The 15,049-nt window shown below is 52.1% G+C and overlaps 3 protein-coding genes across 3 annotated transcripts; all 3 read right to left on the minus strand.

Annotated features, from left to right (window-relative positions):
• Nucleotides 1-293: 293 nt before the first annotated feature.
• Nucleotides 294-2,033, minus strand: CTAM01_15679 (uncharacterized protein; the record flags this gene model as incomplete). The annotated part of the gene is made up of 4 exons (XM_060531673.1): nucleotides 294-1,280; nucleotides 1,344-1,527; nucleotides 1,590-1,673; nucleotides 1,744-2,033. 4 exons carry the CDS (start codon nucleotides 2,031-2,033, stop codon nucleotides 294-296), a joined length of 1,545 nt encoding a protein of 514 aa, XP_060373729.1.
• A 1,211-nt stretch (nucleotides 2,034-3,244) lies between these two features.
• CTAM01_15680 (uncharacterized protein) lies at nucleotides 3,245-6,070 on the minus strand (the record flags this gene model as incomplete). Its single annotated transcript, XM_060531674.1, has 5 exons — nucleotides 3,245-4,197; nucleotides 4,256-4,321; nucleotides 4,383-4,966; nucleotides 5,292-5,401; nucleotides 5,924-6,070. 5 exons carry the CDS (start codon nucleotides 6,068-6,070, stop codon nucleotides 3,245-3,247), a joined length of 1,860 nt encoding a protein of 619 aa, XP_060373730.1.
• An 825-nt stretch (nucleotides 6,071-6,895) lies between these two features.
• On the minus strand, nucleotides 6,896-12,904 carry CTAM01_15681 (GPI mannosyltransferase; the record flags this gene model as incomplete). Its single annotated transcript, XM_060531675.1, has 3 exons — nucleotides 6,896-6,958; nucleotides 7,017-12,345; nucleotides 12,438-12,904. The coding sequence occupies 3 exons, from the start codon at nucleotides 12,902-12,904 to the stop codon at nucleotides 6,896-6,898; spliced, it is 5,859 nt and encodes a 1,952-aa protein (XP_060373731.1).
• Nucleotides 12,905-15,049: the final 2,145 nt, after the last annotated feature.

Here is a 15,049-nt window from a genome sequence, read left to right on the forward strand (position 1 = left end):
AGTCAAAGAAATGGACTTTGAGACAAAAGACGTACCTGATCTGGCAGAAAGTGCCTTTACTGGTTAGGTGCAAGGACAGACAATAGCACATAGTCATTGACCGTGGCTTGACGACTTGGCAGAAATAGAGAGGAGAAGGGAGCGAAGTATTGCATCAGTCACTCATTTGTCGTGTGTGCTATTATCAGCATTGGACCCGTGAATATCTCGGTATTTGAGGTCAAACGTTATGCAAAGCTATCTCTCGGCGAAACTCTTGTGACATATGTAAGTGTGGCAACCACGTCCTCTTCTTACATAACGTAAGGATTATACACGCTTCCGTTGCGAACGGCCTCCCGGTACAATCTCTGATTCGCTTTGTAAAGGTAGAACTTTAGGCCCATGGCACTCGTACACGCAATCAGGCCCATAACCATCATCATGATGAAGGCAAGCCGGTAGCGCGGCTCATCCGAGTCAACGAAGAAGTAGGGAGCGATCAGGTTGCCAATCTGACCAAGCACGTTGACTAGTGCAACGGAGATGGCTCGCTTCTCTGGCGTCCTGCCCATGGTGTTGGATGTCCATGTTGATATGAGGGGGTTTGCAAAGTACATGCCCCCAACATACACAAAAGAAGCAGCGTATCGTGCTGTCTTGCTCTCAGTAGCCAGGCATATGATGTAGCCGATACAACCAAAAGCTATGGGGCCGGCAAAATGGTACCCGCGCTCCTTCTGCCGATCAGAGTGCCATGCGTTCACGAGAGAACCAAGAGCCGCAAAGATATAAGGCGGAGCAATAAGAACGAGAGTGATGGTGTTGTTGTAGCCAAATCCCCGTACGATGGATGGGAAGAAGTTTGAGAAACCATATGCAGCTGAGATTCCGATGTTCATGCCGACAAGCAGCCACATTTTGTAGTCGAAAATGCTCATCTTCAGGCCAGCCCAAACGCCAGCTTTGGCTTCCGAAGTTGACACACGATCGGCCAGGATGCGAGCAGCAGCCAATTTGCGCATGTCCTCCGTCATAGACCAGCGGGCGCTACCAGTATTGGAATCGGGGTAATCTGGGAGAATGAAGAGAGCAATCATGGCAAGGCCCGCACCAGTTGACGCCAAAACGATGAACAGCCATTGCCAGCCTGCCAAGCCATACTTGCCTTCCAAGGTTCCAAATACGGCTGCTGCAATGAGACCAGCGGTGCAGAAAGCAAGTGTTTGGCCAGTGTACAATAGTGCGCAGCGCAACGCCATTTCCTTTCGGGTGTACCAGCAAGACATGACGTAGATAGCCTGGAGAGCTGTTAGAAGAATGCTTAAGGGACGAAGGTGGACGGATTTTGGGTGATAACGTACACCTGGGAACAGAGGTGCTTCGACCACGCCGAGGAAGAATCTGACGACAATGAGTCCCTGGTAATTTTTGACTCCACAGGTTGCTGCCGAGACACTAGACCAGACCAAAGCCATACAGCAAAGATAGAGACTGGGTCGCACTTTTCCAATGATCATATTGGACGGTATTTGACCGAGGACGTATCTTTCATTCCAAAGTCAGAGGTCGACATGAACGAAAGTAGAATTAATGGTTGATTCGCTCACCCGACACTAAGAATCGATACTGCAGTCCCGTACTGGTAGCCTTCAAGATTGAGATCTTCATCCAGGCTACTAAGGCGAGCTTGTCTGAAGCGGTTACGTTGAATCAGCAAAAGTACAGACTGGCCTTTCTCATCTCATTTAGGCAGTGGCTTACGCAATAGAAGCTCGGTCTAGATAGTTGAATAGATAGAGTACCCATAAGCATGGCATGAGGGTCATGTCAAGACGCTTGACGACCTGCTTTTCGAGATCACGCCAGTTGGCGATACCAAGAGCCTCGATCTGTTCTTCGGGGGTAGGTAGAAGGTTGCCTTTACCATTGGCTTCGTTAGCTTCCATTAGAGAGTGGTTCTTGGTGACATGATCCGTAGCGGCGTTGTCGTTTCCAATGGGAGGGGGCGTGCCGATGCCTGACTGGGCTGTGGACCTCTCTTCATTGGCCATGATTATGAATGATCTCGATGAGTAACAGCTATATAGCGCAGACAGTATCAATGAAAGGTAGGGGGGACGCCTCTCTTTATATTTCGGAGTCCCTCACTGTTCGATTTATACTCGTTGAGCTGCCGTAATTCGGTTAGTAGGGCCTATTTCCGATGTCCATATTGTGCTTCACTTCCCCATGCTTCTCCGCCATCCAGAATGGAACTTCCCCAGACCCCGCCTCCATACTCCAGTCAAGCTGATTCCTGGTGGGTCTCCCCCGGGTCCAGAGAACCCATAGGTGAACGTTCAGGCATGGGACTCGATTTGCCCCCACCCCCCTCTCAACGAAATTACAGATGTCTGTGTGTTATTATCATCCAAATCTGTGTCCCGGAGGCCCACGGCAATGATTGCTATCAACAAGAAGCAGGTAGGGGATCATGCAAGATAGCGGCTTATCACGGTGGAGTCTCCGCGGTGAAGTCGAAATAGGCTTGGCCACTCGGCATGCATCTCTCACGAAGTCCCCAAGATCAGTATGAAGGTCCTTAGTTCTCGATACGTGAGCCGGCCTCCGGCTGAACTTTCTTGGCCCCGAGATATTTCGGGAAGATTCGGGTAATGTGACAAGGTCTGATGCTAAACGAAGACGAGAAACTGGCAAGTGATGGGCCTATTGTGGGGTGTATAGACATGTTTTCACGATGCTGGCTTGATTAGAGAACTGGGTTGGTTTGGCAAGCCAAGATGTCCAAGAAACCAAGACCTCTTGGTAGTCGGGAGTTGACCGAACCGCCTGATTTGGACGAGAATCTGGCTGAAAACACGACTTGGCTGCTGTTTGATGACCACGCCCAGTAGAGCCGCAGTCCAAACCCTCATGGATCTAAATCCTGATCTCCACTCATTTACACGAGAGATGTTTAGACCAAGAACATCGCAATCGACTCGGACCGCACTTGAAAACCCGACAGGATACGTTGTTTTTGCCAATGCCTTGGCGGGAGGAGATGCCATTAGTAGCAAAGATGCATGCTTGATCTTTACGTTTCTAAATCAAATGGGTAGTCACCTTTTGCTTTCTCTCATGCAACGAAAGAGTTGCAAGAATCATTCTTGGCAACTGATATGCCGGTAAACATCAAGTCTGGCCGTGTTTGCCGTCATCGATGGCATTCAGCCTCTATCGGATGTACTCTACTCGCTTTGAAAGACCTTGGAAGACAAGCTCAAAGCTCCTCTGACCACTGAACCGATAAAGGAGGGACCGATAACTCATTCCTCGAGATCGTTGTTTCCCGAGTCTGCCCGAGGACCTTGTCCCTGTCACTGAGAGCTTGAGCGAAAACCAACGAGTCTTCTTCATCACCAACCGTCGAGAATTGAAAGTGTGTTTCAAAGCCGTCTCGTTTGGTTTCTCCTAGTAGGCGAAGGCTCTTCTTCGCCGCACTCCTAGAGGAGAATCGCCACGATGCTGCTTCAGTATCTCCATTCCACGACACGTATACGTTGACGACAGAGCCCTTACCTCTAAAGGCAACTATAGCCGGCTCCTCTGTGGGCGTGCCCGTCCAATTGAATCGGAATCCGCGATAACTTTGGACCAAGTGACCCTCGGGATTTGAGTCGAGGTAGGCGTGAAACAAGACGTCACCATCATTGCTGTACTCCGTTACCGCGCCCGCTTGGCCCCAGTTGATGAAAGCATTTCCATTGGAAAGCAACTGTAAGTTTCCTTGGGTACGGGCCGATAATCCATCCGGAGCGTCGTATGTTTTCAGAGCTTTAGCTGTGCCGTCGGTGTGGTTGAGTTGGTAGGTCCGGCCGCGCGAGAACGGGTTTGTCTTGACCGATGCAGAGTGTGCGCCGTTGTCAAAGAGCGAAATTACCTCGATAGTTCCATCAGCCGAGCGACTGCGGAACCGTGCGTGATGCTGGTAGCCAAAGACATCTTCCTTGGGAAGGGTAAAGGAAGAACCTCCGTGGAACCCCCCAAGTTGCCAGATGATTTCGCCGTTTGTGCCATTGATCTTGAAAACGGCCGCGGTGTTACGTGCTGAGACAAGGTAGTTGCCCTCATCATCTTTGTCAACACTGTTGACGTGGAAGTAGTCCCAACCATCAGCCTCGGTTTTACCGCCTCCTGGGAGGCCTTCGCCAAAGTCAAGCGGGAATGCGCTGTCTATGAGGCGTTAAATGGGAATTTTCGCAAGATTCATGCTGTCTGTCTGATGACTTACACTTCGGGTCAACGTGGTCAAGACTTTCCCATTCGAATACGACCTCGCCCGTCTCAATGTCAATTTCTGTCATCCCAATCAGCCTTCGAACACCTCCGCCGAGTTCGAGAACACATGAGCAACATACCTTGAAATCCACCCGAAATGATCCAGTTCTGTTCTTGACTTCCTCCCCATGGCTTGAGAGATACGGGTCTAGGGATAGGTGTCTCTATCAAAGCCGTCTTACCATCGACCAGGCGGAACTCATGGGCCGAAACCAACTTGTGCGACCCGACTCGCACCACCTTGGCAACTTCGTAATCAGAACCTAAAAGAGTATGATATCCAAACATGCGGCCGTGATGCCCATCAAGGAGGCCTTGGAAACCGCGTAGATATTGTTTCCCGTTCCAAGTATCAGGGCGAAAGTTGGCAACCCAGCCGGCGTAGTAGCCAATACTAGACCATACGAGTTCCCCGTCATCACGGAAGATGTAAGCTCCAGGTTGATTCGGTCCGCTATTGCCATCCTCAAAGCCGGCATAGGGGGCGACGAAAATGTACCCCTCTTCTACCGAGTCTCGAGCTGGGATGGTGATGTTAAGCCTCGGAGGAGCGAGGTCAGGTCGGGAGCGAAATTGCCAGTCAGCTGCTATTGATGGCACAAGACCACTCACGGCCATAAATGTAGTGAACGCTTTCATACTGGGACGAGGAATCTTTAATAGGCTGCAGTGGGCGGCAAGGAGTTATTTTCCAGCTTCAATGTCACGAAGCAACGCATCAGCATTGAATATCTTGTGCCTTCGTACACTTAGACGTTTCCGACAAGGCAAGTACCCTCTCTCTGATCCCAAATTGCGCCAGAACCCCTCCACGTCAAACGCAAAAGATAGTTAAGATGGCGCAATGCATTCAACGTGCTATTGACGTGTGTCGTCTCCGTCTTATCCCCGCAGGCTGTAGTCTAGACTCATCCGATGTGAATCCCCAGCAAACCCGATGAACAGCTACCAAGAAGTATGAAAAACGATATTAAGATGTTTACATGTACCGTGCAGCGATTGTGCTCTCAAGGAATTTGACTGCTTGTGATCCTGAGCTCGCGGCCTCTGTGTCGATATAGCCCCTCCCCGATGCGTTGATAACAGGCCTTGGCACCGTCTAGTTGTCCACAGCATGTGGCTCTAGGTAAGGTAGGTGAAGGTATTAGCACCGAACTTCAAATTCAGAACGGCCGGAATCGCTTTCTGAAAGCCCAGTTAAGCTCTTCCGTTCAGCGCTTGATGTTAGAGTGCCCTGGTTGAACCCTCAGGTAAATTCCCAGACTGTAGTGAAGACCGCCAGTACACATGTGTACAGCAGCTAACTCCCTTGCACTGGGACGATGAACCACGAGTTCACAAGTTCCGAACCCTCGAATGCAGGCATTTATTGACAATCGACTCGCTATAATGACGCTAGGCAATGCTAGATGACTCAAAATGACCAAATGATTCCGCCTCACACCACCTAGGCCTCGCAAGCCTCCCCAGTAGACTGAACCGTGCCCAACTTATCATCACACGCAATATCGAACCTCGACTTAACGAGAGCGTTGGACTGGTCAAAACAACAAATCTTTTGCCTCGTCAGTACGTCATTATCCCTTGAGAGAAGTTCATGGTATCTTTAGGGTCAACTTACTCCCTTGCCAAGAGGAGCGCCTCCGGCCGTAGAACATACTCCATTGTCCTCAATCACCTTGTTGCCTACGTCTCGGCAAAGGGAGGTCGTCTTGGCGCTCAGACCCATGGTCACGAAGAGAATGAGTGTTGCGACTGTGGTCTTCATCTTGGCGGTTTCGTTTGGTGGGATGAATGGGTATGTAGTGTTCTTGATAGGCTTACGGCTGGATGGTATGGTGAAGTTTATACGTTGCACAAGCTGTGATGATTTAACAATTAAGACGAACAAGCCCAGAACATGACAACGTGGTTCGTCCAGTTTATATACACCTTTCCATGCCACAAAAAGGTCAAGGCAATGTAAGGCGACTAGCTGACTAGCTGAAGTCAAGCCCAGGCCTGACCTCGAGTCAGTCATGCGCGAGGACGGTGAACCGCCCCATCGGGACGTCTCAGATGTCAGGGCCTGAGACTCCGAAACGGCGACAGCGAGCATCCTGTCCCTGCTACCGCGCGCCATTCCTCACATCGCAATGCTGAAGAACGATTTAGGTTCTACAATTAAGACCCTTGGAACAAGGCGTGTCAGAGTGTTCCAGAACGCCGCGTCGCTTAGGCTGAGTTCGTCGCATTAAACGTGCTCAAAATAAAGTTTAGTCTCCCGACAGATGTCGTGACTCGAGGCATTCGTACACGGTATCCAGCTGGTGAAGGCCCTGCGACACGACTGCAAAAGCTCTCACTGAAGCAACTCATTGAATAGCTTCCGAAGCCAAACAGGTCGAGGTAGTCAATACGTACGATCAAAGGATGGATGTGAACTACAAAAGTCTACAAGCACACTGTTTATCCTAGGCCCGTCTATCAGGGCCATGCAATCCCGCTTCCCTGGGTGGATATCATTCCGTCACTATGCCTTTTATGATTGCCCATGTCCTAAACTGAACCAACACACGCATGCACGTTGCATACTTGAGCCATGTCGCGACGACTATGCGAAATAGCTCTTCCAAAGCACACCTTCCAAATCCTCAAGCTGTTCTGATGTGAAGTACTGTTGAAATGTGAGCCGATGTCCAACACGAGGAACGGGGTAAAATGATGGACTGTACCTTTTGATCCACACTCCAGCTATCTTGTCTTGTCTTCTTGAAGTCGGATAGGATTGATTTGGTAGCCTTACCAACCACGCCAGGGTCACTGGCAGCACGGGTAGCAAGGATTTGGAGCACCTCCGGCATCCAGGACGGCGGCGGCGTCGCGTAGGGGAAGGCCTCGATGAGGGCACCGAGACCCAGTACAGCGGCGTGACGACGCACAATCTGCTTGTTGTTATCGACGGGAGTCTCCGTTCCCGGGAGCTTCCTCTTGGGCATCGGATTGAGCCGAAGTTCGTTTTCGAAGCGTTTCTTGAGGAGATCAATGGTGGGATCGCGAATTTGCTTTGGCGAGCATCGAATCATGCCGGCCAAGGTGGCCGAGGCACAAGACCGGACTTCGAGTTGAGGGTCGGCGAGCATATCGCTGACGGCGTTGAACAGGATGTCCCGTTGCTTCTTTTCAATAAGGAATAGGCGACGGAAGTAAATCACTTGCATGTTGACCATGGATCGCAGCCGCTGGTGCCAGCTCGTGGCAGACTTACCGATGCGGACCAGTGCATCAATGAAAGCCCCATCTTCACCAATTCTGAAAGGAATGTTCGGTAGATGACGGTAAACGTGGTAGGCGAGCCTCATAAGCTCGGGATCCTCCTTGACGTCCATCATGTGTAGAAGCTGTTCCATGAAAGGCTCGGGGAAGAACGGCATCAACTGGGTGCATTCCTGTGATGACAACGTACTGTCAAGCCATGTCAAGACAGTCTTTGAACCACTGGTGTAGGACGAAGGTGTCTGTTGACCGGGAGTACGCTCATGCCGCCACTTCTCGAGACGATCGAAGATCTCGAGCACAGTCTCAGAAAACTCCTTGCTTGCCTCGTATGGGCGAAGACCGAGAGATGAAGCCGACTTATTGGCTTCTAGCAACTTGTCGACATTCTCGAAAGATTCGTGATAGCGGGTTCGATAGATGGTGGCAATGACACGGCCCATGGCTTCTCTCACTGTCTTGTAGGGGTGATCAATGTGCGAGAGGAAATCTGCGAGGATAGGTTTCTCGTGGCGGAAATGCCAGCCTGAGTCCGTGATGATGAATTCTAGTACCTGGACCTTGCTTGACTCCTTGAAGGCAGCATTGGAAGACATGTCCAGCCGGAAAGAACTCAGTGCATCAACAAGCTCGTGCGACCTACGCGGATCTTTCGGGTCAACCGTAAGATGCAAGCATGAGACCCAGTACTGCAAGTTCTCGGGTGTAAGGTCCTCGTTAAGTACCTTCAGCATCAGAGGCGCGGCAAATCCCCATACTTTATCGCGGAACTCGGGCGGATCATCGCTCGATCCGCAGAGAAGCGCCGCAATGATCTCTGCCGTAGCACGGTGCTGGTGCTTGTCGCTACCATCGCCATAGACTTCAATGGTGAGTTCTTTGACGTCATCGAGCTTGATCGCTGTGCCCCCATAGTGCATGAGATCAAACACGTGCATCAGCATGTACACATTGCCCATACGGAATCTATCAGCGTTCGCGTCGCGAGGTTCCTGCTTGAGGTACTCGAAACAGGTCTTCAGCCACTCCTTCGTGATCAGTTGGCCGATCTGCTTTCGGACAGCTGTCTCCGTATCGTCGTAGTCGGTGAAAGGCATAGGTTTCGCACGGGATGCGAGGAACTTCTTGCCCCAAACCAACCATCCAGGATGATCGGAATCGACCATGTACTCTGCGGTCTCGGGACTGCCGGCGAAAGCGTCCAGGTACTTCTGCGTGAAAGCTGCATCGCCTTTGGGGACCTCAATCATGATCTTGTTCCGGTCCTTTTCCTTCTCAAGCAGGTAATTGCGGTAGGTGTGGTCATAAGCTGCACGCATCTCTACAGCTTCGAAAACGCTGGTAAATGCAGCCATATAGCTGGACCGCAAGCCAGGATGAGTGTCGTTGATACCCTCCGTCACCAAAGCGATGAACTCAGGGGGCGCGACCGTATCGAAGCGCAAGCACATGTTGCTGGCAAAGATTGCGCATCGAGACGCAATCTTCCAGTGAGCTGCTCTGGCCATTTCGGTCAACTCCAAGCCTAGCGCAAGCTTCTTCTTCTCGACACGCTCTCGACGTTGAACAATGAAGTTGTGACGGCTATCGATAGCTTTGGAGCAGTCGTCTGAAGGTCGAATCTTCTCGACAAAGTCTTGGTTGACGATGATCATACGCTCAAAGGGCTTGCCAAAGTCCAGCAGAGGGAAGAGAGCCGTCGCGTTGAGTTGCTGGATGCTGGGCTTATCGATGTTCCCGGCACGAAGGTATAGCTTGAGCGCGTCCGGAGCAAATCTCCAGTCCTTGACCATCGTCCTCAATAAGCTGGTGAAGAATAGGGTATACATGGCGCCCTTGATGCGATCGTGATCAACATCGTCCAAAGCCACCCGGAGTCTGTCCAGAAGAATTGGAATCACAAGAGGCCGACCGCCAATCAGGGCCTTGAGAGATGAGTCGAGGGCGCTTTGTGCGACACGCCTGACATCAGCGTAAGGCGAAACAGACGACTGGGCGAGATTCAGCAAGAGTTGTTTATCCAGGTCGCTCTTCTGTCGCGCCGATGCGTTGTGTTTGACACGTAGAAGTTGATATGCATCCGCTCGCTTGATCAGCAACGGTCTTGGGTAAACCTTGCGAAGGCCACTGATCTTAAATGCAGAGATGTCGGACTTGTAGAGGCGAAGGTGTCTTTCGAGTGGATGGGCTGACCGCTCGATGCCGACGTCGGTAATCCAGGTTCGATAGGCCGCATATAGCGTCGTGAAGCAAGAGACATCGTCTTCTTGGTTTTGGTTGAGGAATTCGTGACTCCGGCATAGCAGCTGTCCGACGTCTTCTCTTAGCTCATGCAGCTTGTGGTAGGCAGGATCTTCGACAGTGAGGAGATATCCAGCATCATAGCGGTATTGAGGTCGCGTTTCCTCGTCCTCGGCCGCCTCGGCAAGAGGATCATCGTCGTTCATTTCCGTGTCGCCTTCGCCGTCGACACTGGAATGACCATTCGGGCTCTCGCCGGAGGCGCGATGCGCATCGAACAATGTTGCCACTCCCGAGATCACCAACCTGATTTGTTGGAACAATCGGGAGACCTCATCGGACCACTCCTTGTTCTTTCCCGTTCGGCTAACTGGGGGCTTTTCGCTCATCAAGAGATCCAGCTTCTTTGTAGCTGCTTTGGTCTGAGAATCGAACAGCTCCAGGGCAAACTGTACTTCTCCGGCCGAAGGACGATGCCACTTGATTGTGAGGTCAGCCGGAGAGGTTGTCTTTCCCCAGTCGGTGACGTCGAGTCCGCGCTTAATGATGTCGGGCTCATACAAAGCGGTGTCGATGGGATAGGTGTGTGTCAAGTTCAATAGCAGGTGGTGAATGTAGTTGGAAATGTGAATGGTGGGCAAACCACGGCACTTCTCTTGCATGTATTTGGCGATGTCATGGAGCTCGGTCTGATACTTCAAAACCTCATTACCAACATGCACAACAGCCATACCCAGCATGCTTACGTGCCAAACGAGAGCGCGATCTCTCGGCAAGTAGTCAGTACCGCTGCTTCGGTCTGATGCAGCATGATTGAAGTCAATCTCATTTCGAATATTGACAATGAGCATGGGAATGAAGACCTTGAGAGTCTTTTCCGGGTTCACCTTGCAGAGGGCGTTGAGAATCCAGGCCATGGCGTCTCTGGCCTGATGGACGACATGGGTCGAAACGAAGGAGGCGAGCTTCTCGAGGGCCGTGTCGAAAAGCTCAGGGGACAGCGATGCGAAGAGAGGTGAGAGAGCTGCCGGCAACGCGTTAATAACATTGTCTTCCGGCGTGCCCCCCCGGATATGGGACGCATCGGGCAGATTCTCCAACAGTGTAAAGACTTTGCCCAAGAGAGCGATGACGAACTCGCCGAGTCCCGCTGTTGATGATCTAAGGACGTTTGCTTCATCCTCATCGGTAAGTTCAGTTTCGTAGTCCAGTTTGATATCCTGGCCCTCACGCTCCATGCGCTCCATCTCACCCTGAACCCATTGCATGGCCAGGCTGGTGTCGTGGACATAATCGCCGTCCTTGACGAGAGGCACCATGGGAATGCTATAGGCGACACTTTGGAAGAAGTTCAATGTGTACTGTGTCTTGCCCAAGTCGTTGGCATCAATACCAGGAAGGGCAAGAGCCAGAAGAGCAGTAATGTGGCAACGGAAGCCTTTGGTCTTGGACATGACGTTGGCAATCATTTGCAGGCCGTTCAGACTTGACGTTGTCCGGTGTACTTCAACGAGACCCTGCAAACTTGGGTAAAATCGCTGCAAAGCTCCAGGTAGGATGAGATTGGGCTCGAGGTATGCCAATCCTTGAAGCGACGCGTAATAGTAATGCGCAACTCTGTTACTCTTGGAGAACAGTCCCATGTATGTGACCTCCTTGAGCGCAGACACGAATCGTTGCTTCAAGGCGGGAGTGATCTTGCGATCCTCTGGCGTATCCAGTTCGCCGCTCTTTTCGCGGTTCCAACGAGACACAAAGATATCTGTTAGGTATACTGTAAACTGTCCCAAAAAGGTGGTCCATGATCCCACGTTGGAGGGGTGGTAGAAGGTGTCGATGGCTTCTAAAAGGCCCTCGAGACTCGCCAGAATGGAGCTTTCTTGCTCCAAGCACTTGGGCGACAAGGAGTAGACAATCCACCGGGCAATCATGTAAGCCGTGGGGTATTTCTTCTTGTCCTTCTCGAGATACAGGCCCAAGCCTGACGAGTAGTCGAGAGTCGAGTATGGTGAGTTGGACTGGCCGACCGGAATCTCTGTCAAGCGAAGAATAGCCGTAAAAATCCAATCAGACTGTTCCCTGGTAAAGATGCCGTGGGCATCGAATGACGTATTGGAGGCTTGCAAAAAGTCTCTTGCCATGCGAGAGTAGAGGTCAATGAAGAAGACGTCGAAGCTCTTGGATCTCGAGATCAAAGACCACAGGTGGAATAGTGTGGGCATGAACTCTTGCGGCTGGGAGCACGGCACGTTTTCTGGGGCAGCATCGGTGGGAAGTAGCGCGTTGATGGTTCCGACGACGATATAGGCGTTGGAGACATCTGAGGTGCTAAAGTAGGGCAGGAACTCGTCGAGCATTTCTTTGCGATCCTTGGGATCGAAGTATGTCTGAGCATGGAGGCATAGCTTCCACAACTGCTTTTGGGAGCGGCGCCTGTTTGTCTGGTGTGAAGCCACCTCTGAGGGGAGCACCAGGGCCTTGATCTCGCGCCATAAGGGGCGCCAATCGAGTAGGAGGTCATCGACGGGTTTGAGGTAGTGGTACTTTCTGTACGAGAGAAGTAATGGTCAGCGGCTAGTCTGGTAGGACGAAGAAGAAGCAGGGTTGATTGAGAGGAAGGGTAGGGAGTAGCAGCGCACCTCGTCAAGATGACAACCATGCGCAAGAAGCGGTCGGCAGTACTTGGCTCAAGGCCTGGGGCGAGGCACAGGTGATAGTAGAGCTTGGCCAAGGTTGAGCGAAGCTCTCGCGTCATCTCGAACTTGAGATTCAGCCACCCTGTGAGCTCTCTTGTCCAGTGCAAAGCACCGGGGCTAAAGTCTTCAGCCTTGATGGCGATGTATAGGTGCTTGAGAATACCGGCCAGAGCAGCATCGCGCTGTGATTCCTCTTCGACAGGAAAGGGCAGGTGATTGAAGTAGCTAAATGTGCGGGGGCGGTATCGCTTCTTGTCGTCCTCGTCGTTCTTTGTGTAGGGCGGACCGGGGGAGTTTGATCTTGAGATTGTATCGACGGAGGCGAAGTGGCTGGACAGGTAGTGTGCGGTAGAGGCAGCAGACAAGGCAGCGGCATGGTTGGAGGGCTGCGGCCCCGGTGTCTCGTCCATGGCGGCGATGGCGTCGTGTCGAGGACACTGGACGTTGGGAAGATGGGTGGGAGGTGTTTTGCGACTCTATCGATGAGCGACCGAGCGGAGGGGTAGCAACGATGGGGATGGTCGCACAGGTGCAGCAGGAATCAAGCTCTCCCGCTCCCACACCACAGGCAGGCGAGATGCAATGCAGCTGGGGGCGTCAGCGGACGGGAGGTCGGGTGGTGTCGTCGGTCGCGGGGCGTGCGTTGATCCGGGGGGGTACAGTACAGCACGAGATTGGAGGCGAGGCGACGGTTGAAGGTGGACGGATGGGCGGATCCGCGGGTGGATTGGTAGTACGGAGAGGACGTCAGGAAGAAGTCGTAGAGGAGGGGGATTGTCGCGGACAGCTAGGGCAAATGTCTGATGGCCGCTGGGTATGGTTGTTGTCTATCAATGGTGGTCAATTGCGTCGTTGTGTTGGAAGTCGAACCAATGATGAATAATGGACGATGATGCTGTCTGGGTCGTGGGTCTCCGCAGAACCCCCGTTTGGCTGTCCCAGCCCAGTCTTGGGCGCGTGGGGATATGAGCACCGGAAAGGATACCTGGGACAAGGGGGAAATTGACTAGGACAAGAAGGAGAAGAAGCACGACAAGAACAACAAAAAAAGGGCGTTGGATGGTAATGCAATCTTCTGTTTCCCCAATTCCAAGCAGCCTGGAGAGGAGAAGGAGTAGGAAGAGGAAGAGGAAGAGGAAGAAGGAGAAGGGAAATAAGAAAATAAAAAAAAAGAGACAGATGCAGACGCAGACAGGATGCAGGTGCAGCGGGTGCAGCTGTGGTCGGAGCGGGAGAGGCAACAGAGGCGGGCACGTACTTCACCGGGGAACGGGTGACGGTATGCGGCCGGCGGCCTTGCAGCATTTGCAGTCAAGCAGTGAGGAAAACTACCTACCTTGATGTGCCAGGTTGGTGTACCTTACCTACTCGTACCCAAGGTAAGGTAAGGTAAGGTAGGTACGCAGGTAATAATGGACGCAGCGGGAGGGAGTGATGATGCACCAGAGCAGCAGCCTGGGCCTCACCTTTGCTGGGGAGAGCCGGCGAGGAGACCTCAGCCTAGAAGGTGAGCTCTCAAGTATCTCTCGTGCCAAAGCTGGTGTGGAGATACATCTGATGTCAGAAGACCGGCTCCAGGACCTCATTACGCACCCTTGGCAGCCTTGCCTTGCCTCGCTGTTCCTGGTGCCTTAGGTAAGCTTGAGGTCCCCACCTTAGGTTGGCTTCCTCTCTCGGTGACAGCTGCATCCCAGCGCTTGCCGCGATTTCCTTAGTTACTTAGCTTGCCTAAAGTGCACTGCGTGGCTGCGAAGAGGGCCATCTGAGCGGGGAAAAGGACCCCGAATAGCCCCTCTTTCAGCCTCCAAGTCTCGACATGTATCTCGTCTGCTAACTCAAGCCTGGAACTACTTCTCGAAACCTGCCGCGAGCACTGAATGAGACGGGAAGATGGACCATAAGGGCACAATCCACGCAACTTCAACCATCACCAAACGGACTTCTCTTACCAACACAATCGCGACGCCTCAAGTCCATCTCATCCACTTACGTATACAGACTGTGACGCAGCATGTCCAGTCGGGACTCACTGGTGGACTCGATATTGCGTCGCTGCACTTGGGTTGCTTAAGAGGAGAAAACAGACGCACAACCCGATTGCTCACATGTCACAGCATCACGTTTACGGAGCACCTCCCCTACTTCAAGACCTTATTACAGCTCCTCAATATTTAATCTGTACTCCGTACATCTATTCCAACTCAGGTATCCGCACTCTGCCATCTCCCATCATGCTCATCGGTCTCTCCAACACAGTTCATCATAGTCAACCTCACCAACGCCAACACGTCGCCTTCATCTTTCTCACGTTACGGATACGGCTGCGACCCTGCAAAAAAGCACAAACCACGCGTTCCAACATGCTGCCATCGTGACGGCAACCTGCATTGCTACCCATGTCTACGTGACTATCCTCGTCGAAATTCACCTGCACCAATCGGTAGGCAAGCATCGACCAACCTGACATGCCCATAGATATACCGAGTATTGGCACCGGTTCGCGGCCAACAGCCTGGAACTGAGGAGGAGCCAAGCACCACTCACCAACTTCTCGC

The sequence above is a fragment of the Colletotrichum tamarilloi genome (assembly GCF_030869305.1).
Source record: "Colletotrichum tamarilloi strain Tom-12 chromosome Unknown Scaffold_173.1, whole genome shotgun sequence".
NCBI classification, from domain to species: Eukaryota; Fungi; Ascomycota; class Sordariomycetes; order Glomerellales; family Glomerellaceae; genus Colletotrichum; species Colletotrichum tamarilloi.